Source organism: Erithacus rubecula (assembly GCF_903797595.1).
Source record: "Erithacus rubecula genome assembly, contig: scaffold_306_arrow_ctg1, whole genome shotgun sequence".
Taxonomy (NCBI): domain Eukaryota; kingdom Metazoa; phylum Chordata; class Aves; order Passeriformes; family Muscicapidae; genus Erithacus; species Erithacus rubecula.
The window spans coordinates 15,133-30,851 of NW_027636022.1; the positions used below are offsets into that span (position 1 = coordinate 15,133).

The 15,719-nt window shown below is 56.7% G+C and overlaps 1 protein-coding gene across 1 annotated transcript; it reads left to right on the forward strand.

Annotated features, from left to right (window-relative positions):
* Window positions 1-6,983: 6,983 nt before the first annotated feature.
* On the forward strand, window positions 6,984-10,550 carry LOC306815950 (uncharacterized protein; the record flags this gene model as incomplete). The annotated part of the gene is made up of 5 exons (XM_079332439.1): window positions 6,984-7,004; window positions 7,061-7,430; window positions 7,690-7,746; window positions 8,057-8,186; window positions 10,523-10,550. 5 exons carry the CDS (start codon window positions 6,984-6,986, stop codon window positions 10,548-10,550), a joined length of 606 nt encoding a protein of 201 aa, XP_079188565.1.
* Window positions 10,551-15,719: the final 5,169 nt, after the last annotated feature.

The following is a 15,719-nucleotide window of genomic DNA, read 5'->3' on the forward strand; positions in this document are numbered from 1 at the left end:
TATTTTGGGGTGATTTTGGGGTGTTTTGGGGTCCCAGCTGCCATGCTCAGCAGCTGTCCCAGTTTCAGCGCCGCCCCCCTGGCCCGGCTCAGCGCGGCACCAAACGCTCTGCAGCGGCTGCTGACAGCAGGGGGGAGCCTGGGGGACAAACTGGGGAGGGGGAGACAAAACTGGGGAGGGGGATCCTGAAAATGGGGAGAGGGAGACAGATTGGGGAGGGGAGACACAAACTGGGGGGGGAGAGACCCCAAAACTGGGGAGGGGGGAGACCCTAAATTGGGGAGGGGGGAGGCCCAAATTGGGGGGGGGAGAGACCCCAAAATTGGGGAGGGGGCAGACCCTAAATTGGGGAGACAGACCTCAAATTGGGGGGGGGGGGGGAACCCCGAAACTGGGGAGGGGAGGACCCAAAATTGGTGGGGGGGTGGGGATTTGGAGGGGATTTGGGGGTCCCCAGTTGGGTCTGGGATCTCAGGGGGATTTTGGGTCTGGGGTCTCACACTCACCCTGGCGCTGCTCCTGCCCCCACAGCAGCATCCAGGCGGCTCCAGCCAAAGCCCCCAGACCCAATTCCAGCGCCAGCCCTGGGGGAGCCAAAACTGACACCAGAGACCCCAGACCCGATTCCAGAGACCCCAGACCCAATTCCAGAGACCCCAGACCCAATTTCAAACTGGGCAGGTGGGGGACACCAATGGGGGACCCCAAAATCTCAGTGCCCCCATTTCCATTCCCAGTCCCCCCCAGTCCCTCCCAGTCTCCCCCAGTCCCTCCCAGGTCCCCCATTTCCATTCCCAGTCCCCCCCAGTCCCTCCCAGTCCCTCCCAGTCCCCTCAGTTCCCCCAGTCCCTCCCAATTCCCTCATTTCCCATTCCCAGTCCCTCCCAGTCCATCCCAGTCTCCCCAGTTCCCATTCCCAGTTCCCCCAGTCCCTCCCATGGCCGCTGCCCGGCCCATCCGGCTCACGGGCACCGGCGCTGCCGGCCCCGCCCCCCGGCCTGGGGAGACCCCAAAATAAACACGGGGAACCCAAAACAGAGAGAACCCCAAAAATACAGAGAACCCCCAAATACAGAGACACCCCAAAAATAGAGACCCCGAAATAAACACAGGGACCCCAAAATCAGCACAGGGACCCCAAAACCAAAGAGAACCCCAAAAACAAAGAGAACCCCAAAAACAGAGACCCCAAAAACACAGACCCCAAAAACAGAGACCCCAAAATAAACACCGGGGCCCCAAAAACAGAGACCCCAAAACCACAGACCCCAAAAATAGAGACCCCAAAATAAATACCAGAACCCCAAAAATCAGCACGGGGACCCCAAAAAACAGAGACCCCAAAATCAGACACTGGGACGCCCAAAATCACTGAGAACCCCCAAATACAGAGAGACCCCAAAAATAGAGAGAACCCCAAAAACAGGGACCTCAAAAATCAGCACAGGGACCCCAAAAATCAGCACGGGGACCTCAAAAGAAACACAGGGACCCCAAAAACAGAGAGAACCCGAAAAATCAGCGGGGGGACCCCAAAAACAGAGACCCCAAAATCAGCACAGGGATCCCAAAAATCAGCACAGGGACCCCCAAAACTGCACCGGGGACCCCAAAAGCAGCACAGGGAACCCGAAAATACAGAGAACCCCAAAACCAGAGAGAACCCCAAAAAATACAGGAAACTCCAAAAGCAGCACAGGGACCCCAAAATAAACCCTGGGAACCCCAAAAATACAGAGACCCCCCCCTCCCCAAAAATAGCGAGAACCCCCCGAAAAATACGGGAAACCCTAAAAACACACAAAATAACGAACCCCCCAAAAACGAATCCCAAAAATTGAGGGAACCCCCCAAAAATACGAGAACCCAAAAATAACAGGACCGACCCCCCCCCCCAAATATCAGGGGCCTCCCCCAATACTGGGAACCCCCAAAAAGAGCCGAGACCCCCCCCCCAAAAATTACCGGGACCCCCCAAATATCGGGACCCCCCCCAAATATTGGAACCCCCCAAACTCCAGGACCCCCCAAAAAGAGCCGGGACCCCCAAATATCGCCCCTCCCCCGGAATATCAGGACCCCTCCCAAAAAAACACCGGGACCCCCCAAATATTGGGAGTCCCCCAAATACCGGAACTCCCTCAAATATCGGGAACTCCCCCAAAAAAATAGAGACCTCCCCTTCCAAACACTGGGACCCCCCAAAAAATACCAGGACCCCCCAAATATTGGGAGTCCCCCAAATACCGGGACCCCCAAAACAGTCGCGATTCCCCAAGTACCGGGACCGCCCCCCAAATATCGACACCCGCCCCAAATACCGGGACTCCCCCTCCAAAAATAGCGGGACCCTCCCCAAATATCGGGATCCCCAATCCTGGGACTCCCCCCCCCCCCCCAATACCGAGAATCCTCAAAATCGGGACCCCCCCAAATATCGGGACCCCCCCCCAAAAAAAAAATACCGAGACCCCCCCGAAACACCGGGACCCCCCAAAAAGAGCCGGCACCCTCCCCCAGTCACTGACCTGGTCCCAGTCGGTTTTTTGGGGGGGGTCCCGGGCGGTTTTTTGGGGAGGGTCCCGGGGGGGGTCTGGGCCAAGCCCCGTCCGAGCCCCCCCCGGGTGGAACCCCCGCAGGGACCCCCGGGAGAGCGCATCGGGAATTGTCAATGAATACTCAACATGTTGATGCATTTAGGGAAGTCTTGTCTGAGTTAGTGTGTGCTCTTGGCTGAACTTCAAGTACCCGGAGATAAGAATCTTTTTCTTTATTGTTTTTGTCTTTGTGTGGGTTTCGCGTGCTGGGGGAGGGGTGGATTTCGCCTGAGGGAAGCAACGTGAGGCCGGGGAGTGGGAGGGGCTGTCCCGCGTCTGGGGGCCTCCCCTGTGAGCTGCGGGGACCAATCAGAGAGCTGATTGAGTGATGGACAGCTCGGGAAACCAATGAAAAGTCATTTCGCTTTCTCAATTCACAGTGGATCAAGTTAACTAATCTCTCCTTCGGCCTCAGGCTCCCGGTGTGGTGCCGTGGCCTCTGGCCGGTGCCCCGGCCCCCGGCCCGGCCCCGGCTCTGCGGGGAGCCCCCGGCCCGGCCCCGGCTCGTGCTGGGACAGTTTCAGAGGCTGCCCCCGGGGCGCGCGGGGCTCGGCCATGGGGCAAGTGGGGCGAGCGTGGAACGGACACGCGGCCAAGCGAACACGCGGAGAAACGGCCCCGGGGGTTCAGTTGCAACAGCAACAGCGGCAGCAGCAGCGGCAGCAGCGGCAGCAGCAGCGGCAGCAGCAGCAGCGGCAGCAGCGGCAGCAGCAGCGGCAGCAGCGGGGGCAGCAGCGGCAGCAGCGAGTCTACAGATCCTCTGGATCTCTTGTTCCTTCTCTTCCTCGGAGTCGCTTTCCCCGACCCTCTCCCTCTCTTACCTTCTCCCCTCTTCCCGTTCCGGGCCATGTTCCGAGCCCGCCCCCGGCCCCGGGCGGGGCTGCCCCTGCCCCGTCGCCGCCCCCGGCCCCGCCCATCCCCCCCCGGTGTCGCCTCTGCCCGGCTCTCGCTGTCCTGGCTGTGGCGCTGTTGGCTGGGCATCACTTCTCTTTGGCATCGCTTGTCCCAGCCCCATCCCCAGTCCCATCCCCAGTCCCAGTCCCAGCCCCAGCCCCGGCTCCTCCCGGGCCCCGTAGAGGGCACACACGGCGCGGCCGCTCCCGCCGCCCCCGCTGCGGCTCCTTCAGCCCGAGCTCCGCCGGGGCCCGGGACGGGTGGGGATGCCCGGCCCAGGACGCTCGGGGGGCGCTCGGGGGCCGTGTCTGGCCCCGGGCCGAGCGCTGACAGCCGCGTGTCGCCCGCAGGGGAGTCGCAGGAGGCGTTGCAGGAGCGGTACCGGATGGGTTCCCTGCTGGACAGCGGCGGCTTTGGCAGCATCTTCCCGGTCACCCGGCTCGCGGACGGCACCACGGTGAGTGGCAGGGGCGGAGGAGGAGGGAGAAAGAGGGAGGAGGAGGAGGAGGAAGAAGAAGACGAGGAAGGGGAGGTTGGAGCGCGGCGTGCCAGGCGGCGAGCTCAGCCTGCTGCTGCCCCTTGGCTCACAGGTGGCCGTCAAGCGCATCCGGCCCTGGGGCGATCTGGTGAGTGAGCGGGGCCAGAGGCTCCCATGGACAGCACTCCAAATCTTCCCTGTGCCCCCTCCAGGTGCCACACAGGGTGAGGGACATTCATCAGAGACTCGTGTCCTGTGGAACTGTGGATGCCGGGCTGCAAAATGACCTCCTGAGGCTGGCTGAAGAACACCCAGCTAATGTGGTGATGAGCCTCCTGCGCTGTGCCCCATTGTGTGACAGGTATGCGGCACAGGTGCCCTGAGAGCTCAGGCTTCACTGGCCTGTAGGGCCATTGCCCTGCACAGCCTGTCCAGTGGGGTCTGCCAGACACTCAGAGAGCTCTGGGCCCCTTGAGCCACCCTGTTTGCTGATCCTTCTGCCATGCTCCCTCCCTGCCCCTCAGGGCACGGGGGCTTTGTCACCCGGCCCCACTCAGCTGCATGGGGCTTGGTACTGATGCACAGCTCTGGTCCCACAGAGCTGCAGCCTTGATGTGGAAAACCATCGGCTCATCGGGACCAGCAGTGCAGAAGGTGCTTCCAGAGCTGCTCTTTGTGATGGAAGACAGGCCAGTATACAGCATGTTCTTCATCAAAGAGGACAACGAGGCCATCTTTGCACTGGCAGTGAGTTTCTGACACTGGCCTTTGCTTGCCCTCCAGGTCCCCTCTCCAGCAGCTCTCCATGCTCTGCCCAGTGCCCTGCAGCTCCCAGCCTCGGGCACTGGGCTGAAGGCTGGGCTAGGGACAGGCTCAGGGGCAGCAGGCCGGGTGCTCCCCCTGCGTCTCCCCTGGGGCCCTGCCACACGGACACCTCGGCACTGAGCACTGCCTCGGGCTGCTCTGTCTTTTGCAGGCAACTCTGGTGCTCTGGGTGACTGTCCACATGCCCGAGTGGCACCACACAATGGTCGCATATTCTGCCCGTGTCTTCGTGGCTCTGCTATTCCAAATTTTCAGCACCACAGAGCAGATGCCACAGGAGGTTAAGAACTTCTGGACAGCGTGCCGGGAGGAACACCGCCTTCCCAGCAAGCCCAACAGGTCCCAGTCACCCTGTCCTTCCCATGCCCTTGTGGCCAGGGTCACTGCTCCCAGCGTGACCTGGCCTTTGCTCTGGCCACAGGTTTGCAGTGCAGACCATGAAGGCTCTGCTCTGCCTACTGGGCTGTGACAAGAAGCTGGTGGCTCTGGAGCGCAGGCGGGTCTGGGACACCCTGCTCTGTGCTGAGACCCAGCACTATGCAGTGGGGCTGCTGGCCAGGTGAGTCCCCCTTCTCCCCGCTGCCAGCATTGGTGCCCTGTGCCCGGAGTGCCCCACACGCTCCCCGTGGTCGTGGCCAGAGGGCCTTGGCACCGAGGGACGGCCGAGCAGCCTGGAAAAGGCTGGGAGAGGAGGGCTCCCAGGAGCAGCCGCCTCCCAAAGGGCCCACGTCCCCTCGCAGGGTGCTGGGCAAAGGTCCCACACCTCTGTGAGTCAGTCCTGGGAGAGGTTTGCCCGCCCGGCTCAGGGCTTTGGTGCCTTTCTCCCCCTGCCAGGGAGATGCGCCGTGGCTCGAGCCCCTTGTGTTGCGGCATCGCCAGGCACCTGCTCAGCCTGCTCATCGGGGGGCAGCCGCGCTGGGATCTGCCGGCCCTGGCGTTCTTTGTGGAGGTGAGCCTGAGGGCCAGCGCTGCCTGGCTGAGCTGCCTCCCAGCTCTCTGGCTCTGGGAGCCGCAGCCGCCTGGCACGGTGCGCGCCCGGTGCTGCCGCCTGGGCCCGGCCCTGGGCAGTTCTGCACTCCCAGCGGCCGGGTCCCTGTCACTGCCCTGTGCCTTTCAGGTCCTGCAGTGCCTGGACTTGAGCAAACACGGGCACAGTGCCCTGTCGGTCATGTCCAGGCACCTGCCGAGCGAGAGCAGGGACAGGCTGCGCCTGGAGCTCAGAGGCCTCGTGGTGCTCAGCAAGGAGCCCTCGCTGGTGAGAAGGGGGCAGTGGCTGAAGCCGTGCTGGCAGCGGGGGGCTGGGCAACGCTGCCCCTTGGGCTTGCCTGGGATTCGGCAGCTGAGGCAGCTGCTCCCAGCTCTCTGCCTCCTGCTTCAGCTGCCCCAGTGCCTTGGCACAGGCCTCTGGCCTCTGGGCCCTGAGGCAGCTGCGTGGGGTTGCAGGGCCAGGGCCCTGTTGGTGCTGCAGCCCTCCAGGGCTTCACAGCACAGCCTTGTGTTGCACACAGAGCGGAGGAATACGCGGCGTCTACCACCACCTGGTGGAGCAGCTGGGTGATCCGGATGGAGAGATGGTGTGGATGACCCTCTCTGTGCTAGCCCTATATGCTCCAGGGAAAAAGACCTTACGATACCCAGCGCCACTGCCCAGAAGCTGGCTGAGCCACTCCTCCCACACTTTGAGAATGTAAGGTTCTGTGCACTGCCCGGAAACTTTGTGCCCTGGGCAGTTTTGGGCCTTTGCCCCACTGGGCCTGGACTAGTCGATGCTGAGCTCTTCTCCTTTCCTCCAGGACAACAGCCACGTGCAGCTGCTCTCCATCCAGCTCTTCAGCAAGGTGATGGAGCTGGTAGTGGAAGAGGGGAAAAAAAGCTCTCACCAGAACCGTGAGCCAGAGCCTGCTTCCCCTCTTCTTGCACTGGCATAACGAGAACCGGTGCGTGGCGAAGGTGAGGCTTTCTGTCGTGCTGCTGCATCCCCGGCAGGGGCTTGGCTGCCTCTTCCCCTGGCGCCTCGTGGGCTCCAGCCTCGCCCTGGCCTTGGCACAGGGACGTGGGTCCCATGCCCTGGGCTCTGGTGCCACCTCCGGCTCTCTACTGCTCTCCAGGCCTCTGGCAAAACCCTGCTTAGTGCAGCACGCTTCCTGGGGAGGAGGGATCTGGAGGAGCTGCTGAGCCAGCCGTGGCGCATGAAGGTCGCCAAGTGCCTGGTAAGGCCAGCCTGGAAGCCCCAGCCGCAGGCTGGAGAAGTCCCCTGCCCCCGGAGCTCAGCGTGCGGGGCCGGCAGCTGTGGCCCTGCCCAGCGCCGCAGCCAGGGCAGCCGCAGCCTGCGCCCTACACAGGGGCTGCTCCCTTCGCTGGGCCGCGTGGGCTCTCGGCCGGGCTCCTCCGGCCCCGAGCCGGGTGCCCACGGAGTCCCGGCCCGGCCGGGCCTCGGGGCTGTGCGGGCCGGGGAGGCCGGGGCTGGGCGCAGGGAGCGCCCGGCCGAGGGGCAGAGCCCGCGCTGAGCTTTCCCTCCTGGCGCTCTCCGCAGCTGCTACAGGACGAGAGCCGAGCGGCCGAGCACCTGCGCTGGGCCCTGCCGTGCCTGCAGAGCCCGCAGCCGCGCCTGCGACAGGCGGCCCTCAGGCTCATCGGTGAGCCGCCAGCCCGCCGTCCCTCCCCGCCTCCGGCCCGGCTGCTGCCCCGGCAGCGGGAGCCGGGCCCGGCGCGGTGCAGCCCCGCCTGCCCTCGGCGCTGCCGCCGCCCTCCCGCAGCCGTGCCCTGGGGCGGCACGATGCGCCAGGGGCCCGGGCTGAGCCCTGCCCGGGGGACGAGGCCGTGTGGCCGCAGGGCTGGCAGCGCCCCTGGGGGGCAGCTGTGCCGCTGGGGCCGACACGGGCTCTGTGTTGCCAGGGCTCGCCGGAACGCTCCTGAGGGGACACAAGGAGGAGCTGCAGGTCCTCAGCGAGGGTGAGTGAGGGCAGCCGCCCTCGTGGCAGCGGGGCCGCCGGGGGCAGCTGCAAATGCCGGGCACGGAGCTACAATCGCTGCCCGGCTGCGGAGGGCTCTGCGGCCTGTGCGGACGAGGGGCGGTGCGGGCCGAGCACGGAGAGCTCTCAGGGACACGGGGGATCCGTGGCCAGCACCTTCTGGCCCGTGCCCTGGTCTCCTGCTCCTTCGTGGCCATGGCAGGAGCTGGGTGGGATGGCCCTGGCAGGAAGGTTTCCTTGGATTCCCACAGTCTGGCCTCTGACTGTGGTTCTGCTTCTCTCTCTCGCAGCCCTTCAAGCCCTGAAGGAGGACAAGAGCCCCTGCTTTATGAGGCAGGTTATCCAGCTGCAGTTCAACAGAAGATCTGCCGAACTTCGTCTGCTGGATCAGAAGAACCACTGTCCTTCGGCGACCTGCCTGTTGAAGATGGGACCAGCTGCAGAGCAGACGGGACCAGCTGCAGCTCCAGGCACAGCTCTCGCTGCTCACAGCTGAGCCTGTGGCAAGCTCCAGGAGCTCCTGCCGTCTCCCTCCCTGTTGGCAGCTCCCTCCCTCCATTCCTCAGACCCTGCCCATCCCGTTTTGCGTCCCAGCTCACCCCTTCGCTTCGCCTTCCCTTCATAAAGTTTTTTTTTTTCACTTTACCCACATCTCTGTGGAGCCTGAGCGGCACCAAACATGAGCCCCTGGACACACAGGGCCCTGCTGCCGTTCTCTGTGCACGGACAGAGAGGAACAAGGGCAGCTCAGGCTGCAAAGATCCCTGTCGTGCAGGTCCCTTGCACAACACTGTGGGGTTAAAAGCCGTGCTGAGCACGATGAAGGGGACAAGGAGCCTGGGTTTTAGAAGAGCCAGCTTGAGTATGCTCTGAGCCCAGCCTTGAGGGATTCCCTGGCTAGCATCCATATAGGACAAAGGAGCTTGCAATGCTGGAAGTGTTCACAAAGAGCTTCCTGAAAGCACAGCAGTGCTCCATCCCCACACAGGGATGGGAAGAGGGCAGAACTGGAGGCCATCGTGGCCTAACAGTGAGCTCTGGGTGTGCTAAAAGCAAATGAAGCAGCAGCAGCAGCAGCAGTGGCGCAGTGGCCGAGACTCAGAGCGCGACCGTGCCAGTGGACGGAGCGCTGCCAGGCAGTGCCTGCACGCTGGGTGAGGGTCTGGGGGCTCTGGTCTCCCCACAAGTGAGGAATGGCAGCCCCTGCCTCAGACCCAGTCAGAAACCCAAGTGAGACCAGAGGCAGGGCACTGTCACAACAGCCAGTGCTGCACTCACTTTGCCACTAGGGCCCCATGCCTAGAGTGGGTCACACTCGGGGAACAGGAGGCCTTAGACGTGGCTCCAGCCATTGCTCCATGGCCTTTTGGCTCTCAGATTGCATTTGAGGGGGACAAGGAGGAGGGGAAGGTCTTTTGCATAGGATAAAAAGGATTCCTTACTCTGGGGAATCTGTGGGGCAAAAGACAAAAATGGTGAAGCTGCAACAACATAAATATGGGGGAGGTTCAAGGGGAAGGTACAAATTGAAGAAATGCTGAGGAGGGATAAAGGGTAGGGGCTCACAAAGGCATTGTCCAATGAGGGAGGTAGGGGGGAAAACTGGGTCACCATGGACTGATGAGACGTCCAGTTTTAGGGGATTTCCAAAGGGGAATTGCAAGCAGGGGGTTGGCACAAAACAGCATTGACAGGTAATTCAGGACAGATGGACAAGGAGGGTGGGAGGGTATAATTTTGGACTAAACCATTAACTTGGGCAATAACAGAACGCACCATTAACCAGAAGCACACTGCAACATGTGTCTGTGCAAGCGGAGGATCCGCATGCTCGGCTGGGAGGGAAGAACCTTTTTTGGAGATGTTTCTACCTCACTGTCTCCAAAATCTTGGTCTTTACCCCAGTTAATAAGCATTTGCCTGTGGAAGACACCCTTGGGGAATAGGAAATCTAAATAATGGAATAGCTGAGGTTGGATTTAGTTTATTAATCTAAACTTTTTCTGTTGTGAGACAGGATTAGCAAGAAGGCAAAAACAAGGTTTAACTTTAAATGGTAAAAAGAGAAATTCTATCACTAAAAAGTATAAGAAAAAATAATTTAAATAAATTAGATAAAGCTTGAGAATACTTGTTTTCCTCCACACGCTTTTTTATTAATACTGAAAACATCCAAAAACCAATTCAGTTTGTTTACCATCTTTAAAATAGTTTTTTACTAATTTACTAGAAAGAGACTTTTTTTTTCAGTCTATGAAGATTTCTTCACAAGAAATAGTTTTCCTGTGGTTTTGTTGTTCCCAGGAGAATGGAAATCTGATTACTATGTAAAAATCCTTTTTTTAGACTAACAGTTAATCTCATAACTTTTTTTGGTGGACTGCATTAATTTATTAGGCACACTTTAAGGTTATATTTTTAAACAAAAGTTTACTTTTTTTTTGAGAGCATAAGTTTTTTTCTTTTTCTTTTTTTGGGGGAAACCGAAAGGGATTATTTTATTATTTAAACTTAGCGGGTAACAGCAATTTTTACATTTGTTTACTTTAATATTAATGCTTTTGTTTATATTTACAGTTAGAACAGTCATATTCAATTCATAACATTTTGATATGTTATAGGGAAACAAGAGTTTTTTCTCCATAGTTTAAAAAAAGAGAAATTTTATTTCATGACTTTTCTTCTTCCTCTATTTGGGATTTGACTTCTCTTTTTGTTTGATTAAGGTGTTTTAATCTTGTTTCTGTGTGTATTAGCTGGTGCCAGATCAGCCAGGACCTGTAGCTGAAACCCTTCCCACATTCCAAGCACTTGTGGGGCTTCTCCCCTCCATGAGGCTTCTCCACCAGCTCTGAGCTCTGCCTGCATCTCTGGCTGCCTTCCCGGCTCAGGGAGGGTCTTTTCTCCTCGCAGCTCCCTGGGTTGGGTTTGCAGCTCCTCCTTCTGAGGGATTTCTGGGGCTTTTCCTCCTGCTCCATCCACTCATGCCTTGGTAACGAAAAATCGTTTTTGGGAAAACAACAAGAAGAAAGCGCCTTGGATGGGGGGTTCCTCCTTGCCCAAGTTCATCTCAGGAAGACAGTGGGACTCTTGTGTTTGTAAGAACCTCCCAAACACCAAGATTCAGCCCAAAAATCCTCCAAAAATCAAGACACAGATCAAAATATCTCCAAACAGCCAAATTCAACCAAAATCTCATGCAAAATATAAAGACTCTGGCTTCATAAAAACCCGAAGTACTTACACTAAAACTAATAAAGCACAAAAACACCGAGATTCACCCATGTGAAAATCATGGATCCCTCTCTCCTGTTACCTGCTGCATGTGGGGGGACAAGGCTTCTGGGGCTAGGGAATGGCTGCACATACAGGGAGAGGTGGAACTTTCTGCTGCTTTCTGTTTCTGCTCCTCCTCAGCCTGTGTTCCCACTTTTCCTCAATCCTCTTTCTCTTACTATTCCTTCTCCTGCACAATCCCACCTCCTCCCACATGCATCGTTTGATCATTTTGTTCTTCAGCCCTGCTTCTCCTCCCTTCTCCTGCTGCCCCCAGGCCCAGCACCCAGTGCCAGCTCCCTCTTCCCCCCAGACCCACAGCATCCCAGCGCAGGGCAGGGATGGAGCTGGGGCAGCTCGGGCTGGGGCAGCGCTGGGCTCTCGGCCGCTCCCGCCCGCACTCGGTCCCCACTGCAGCCGCTCCCGCCCCGACAGTGCAGGGGGGCCCGGCCTTGGCGCTGCCCCTCCCACCAACCCAAATTCCCCTCGCGGGGGGCGCTGGGGCCGGGGGGGAGAGTGCGCAAGTGGGGTCCAGGTGGGGAACGCTTGGAGCTGCGGCTCCCAGCACAAAGGATGATGATCCCAAAACACCTCTGAAGGGTCCCTTGGGAGCATGTTGAGGGAGGTTGCCTCTGTGCTGGCAGCAGCAGGAGCGGGCGCAGAGGGGCGGCACCGGGAGCTGCGGGGCCGGGCCGGGGCTGTGGGGCAGCCGGGGCTCAGCGCCGGGCGCTGCCTGAGCCCAGCACCCCCCGGGCAGGGCCGGCAGTGGCCCCCGGCCCCCAGGAGGCTGCGGGACCCCCAGGAGGCTGCAGGAACCCCAGGAGGCTGCAGGAACCCCAGGAGGCTGCGGGACGCCCCGGCCGCTGCCCGGCCCCGCGGATCTGCCGGCCCTGCCCGCCGGGGGAGCCGCGTTTGGACACTGCGGCAGGACAGGGACCGGCCCTGGGACACGGGCTGGGGAGGGCAGGGGAGCACAAGGACCGGGAGGAAGGAACAGCTGGGACATGCAAATTCGACGTGGAAGGATCGAAATTATATTTTAAGCATTATGTTTGGGTAAATTGCAGAAACAAATGATTTTGCAGAAAGCTCAGCAGCTGACAGAGGATGAGCACCCCCAGGCACTGAGGGGGCTGGAGGAGGGGCAGAAGATGCCCCTGGAGCAGTTGGTCAGAAAGGCACAGCAGGTGAATGCAAGAAGGGATGGGGAAAAGGTCAAGGTGAAGGCAAAGGCCATGGCAGAGTTTCTACAGCCCCTGAGGGATGAACCCCAGGGCCCAAGGGGGCCACTGCAGAGGACAGGTTTGAACTGCAGGAATTTTTATTTGCTCCTAGTTGTGATGGTAATTTACAGGGAAGGCATTTAATGCATAATTTGGGAATGCAAATTAATTTTGTAAAATGTGATATAGGGGCTAGTTCTGTTGTGCCTTTGTGTCAAATATCTGGCAAGGCATATACTGAACAGCTCCTGGAAAATGTGGAAAACGAGATATGGAGCCTCTCCAAAGTACTTTGATGCAAACAGGACAAGTGGTATCTAAAAGCAATATCCTATTCCAAGGGAGGGAAGGAAGGGCTCACAGCCTTTTATTAAGTGTCTCCTAAAGGCAGAGGTTTTGGAGCCAGGGATCTCTCCCTATAATGCTCCTATCGTGCCAGTCAAGAAATCAGATGGAATTGATAGAATGGTGCAGGACCTAAAAACAATAAATGAGATTATTAAACCCAGGCACGCCACAGTCTCAGATCCTTACACCATCTTGAACCAGGTTCCCTCCTCACACTGGCACCATTCAGTACTTGATGTAAAACTGCTTTCTGGTGATGCCCACTCACACAGGATAGTAAACTGTACTTTGCTGTTGAGTGGGAACAAGAGAAAATGGTAAAGAAGGAAAAATGGTAAAGACATGGATGGTGCTTCAGCAGGGACACATGGAAGCACCAGCCTTATTTGGGCAAGCCTTGCAGAAAATGCCACAAGAATTTACCCCTCCCCAGGGACTGGGTTAATGCAGGATGTGGATGACTTGCTCCAATCAGGAGGACAAGAAGCGGTAGAATAAGACTCTGTGAAATGGCTGAATGTTCAGGCTAAAAAGTATCTTCGACTATTTGGAAAAAAAAGTGCAAATGGTAGGGAAAAATGTTAAATATTAGGGACATATTTTGTCTGGATTTTGTGGTGTATTGACCCAGAGGAGGACCAGGAAATCTCAGAAGTAACATTATCCAGCACTAAAATGGAGCTGGGACAATTCTGAGGATTAACAGGCAATAGCTTGAACTGGATTGAGGACTCTCTGTTTTAGCCAGAACACTGCATGACTTATTAAACCCACATAGACTCAACGTTGTGCTATGGACACAGCAAAACTTCAGAAAATGAAATAAAACCAAAACGTTCGATTCCCTAGTCATGGCTTTTCCAGACTCAGAAAAGAAATTTGAAGTGTTTGTGGATGTTAAACAGTGCCATGAGAAAGGAATCCTTGTGCTAAAACATTTAATTCACTGTTCAGAGTGGCCTCACTGCCCGCAGAATTATGTAGCCACAGCTTTAATGGGATCTGAGGCCCAAAAAATGAAGGCAGGAGGATCTGCTGTTGCCCAAGTCTGGAACCAAGTTAAAGCTTTCATAATCAAAAGAGACTCAACATGGATGAGCAGTGCTCAGTTATTACAGAATGAAACTTGTTCAGTGGCACAGGAGGATTTAGAATTGAGGACAGGGGAAGGGTTTAACCAGCCTCCTGTTTGAACAGCCTGCACAGGGGCTGGGAACAAACCCATGACTGCATTCAAGTGACAGAGCTCCAGAGCCAGGACAGGAGAGATTGATGAGACATTCCCTGGCCTGAGGGACAAAATGTGTTAATGGATGGGTCTGCAAGGGCAGGAGAAGGGAAAAGAGTTGCAAGACAGGCTCTGATTAAGCAAAGGGAATCAGACCAAACACAGGTTTCTGCCCACATGGTCAGCTCAACCAGCTGTGTGTGTACTTGGAAGAGCCTGGCACTGAAATGCCCTGAGCAGGAAGGATCAAATATCTGCTGGTGACAGCATGGCAGCTAACAGGGTGGCAAAAGCAATTCTTACTTCTTCAGCAATCACTGATCACTTATTAAGGTATTTCTAAAACAAGTAACTCCAAGATAAGGGATTGTGGAAGAAACAGACTCAGACGGGGAACTAATTTTACAGCAAAGATCCTTCAGTGGGTGATGTCTGCTTTAGGAATACAATGGGACCAACACAAGCCCTGGCACCCTCAGAGCTCAGGTCAGATAGAAAGAATGAATGTGGAAATAAACAAACTCATTCAGAAGGTGGTGATAGAAACCAAGATGCCATGGGTATGGCTTTTGCCATTGGCAAGAATAAGAGCCAGACCCAGGGCAGATATTCAATTATCACCCTTGGAATTGCTGTTTGGAATTCCTTACCCTGCAAATTCTCCACCTAGTGGGGGGTGGAGATAAGGGATGTATATTTCAAACAGTCTGTGGCCACAAAAACTGAAGAGCTCGGGTTAGCAAGACAATAGACGTAGCTGCGGTGGAGATGGCTCTGTCCAGGGAACACCCAAAAGATAAGAGCCCGATAAGCACCCACAATTAAGGTAATCAGAGCCATCAAGAAAAATACATCTGAATGCCCGTTTCCAGCAAACCAAAATCTGCAAGTTACATCTCAATTCCACCTTCCTGTAAACATGAACTTACCTTCATCACAATTCATCATCTCCCAGGATATGGTTTTATCCAGCTCAAGGCAATGAAAGAAAACTACATGAATATGCTGAACGTCAAGAGAAGACAAAGACCTTCACTCCGGGCAAGGAAAAACTGTATATGAGTGTACAATAGAAGGGGAGAAAAGGTGAAAAACATGAGGGGACAGAGAACCATAAGAGAAAAAGTGGTGGGAAATAGCGGGGAGAAAATGGTTGCAGAAGAAAAGGTGCAAAACATCAGAAATGGTGGTAAAAATGACTGGGACTATGCAAGAGGCAAACGAGGGACACTGGGATCACACTGGGAGGAACTGGGAGGAAATGGAACCATGCACAGAAATACTGGGATCATACTGGCAACAGCTGGAACTGCTGTGAGAGTGACTGGGAGAGCTTGTCAGCAACTGGGATCAGTCTGGAATCAGCTGGGGACAACTGGGGGTGACTGGGGACATGCTGGTGGCAACTGGGATACACTGGGAGTGACTGAAACCACATTGAAGGGAAATGGGAACAACTGGAACCACACGGGATGATAATGGGAGCAGCTGTGTCCATGTCAGAGTCATACTGGGATCCTACTGGAACTAGCTGGAACCAGGCTGGGGACAACCGGGAGATAGTGAGACAATGCTGAGAGAGACTGGGGCTATTCTAGGGATCATCCTGATAGGAACTGGGAACAACTGGAACTATTCTGGCAGCAACTGGGATCATCCTCGGATCACAGTGAGAGCAGCTGGGTCCATGCTGGGTGAGACTGGGGTCACACTGAGGGTGACTGGACTCATACTGGGATGGACTGGGAGTGGCTGTGAACAACTGGAATCATGTGGAAAGCAACTGGGAAGAAGGGAAAGTGACTGGCAGCATGCTGGGGGTGACTGGAATGTACTGGGAGAGACAGGGAGTTACAGGAATTATACTAGAGACTACTG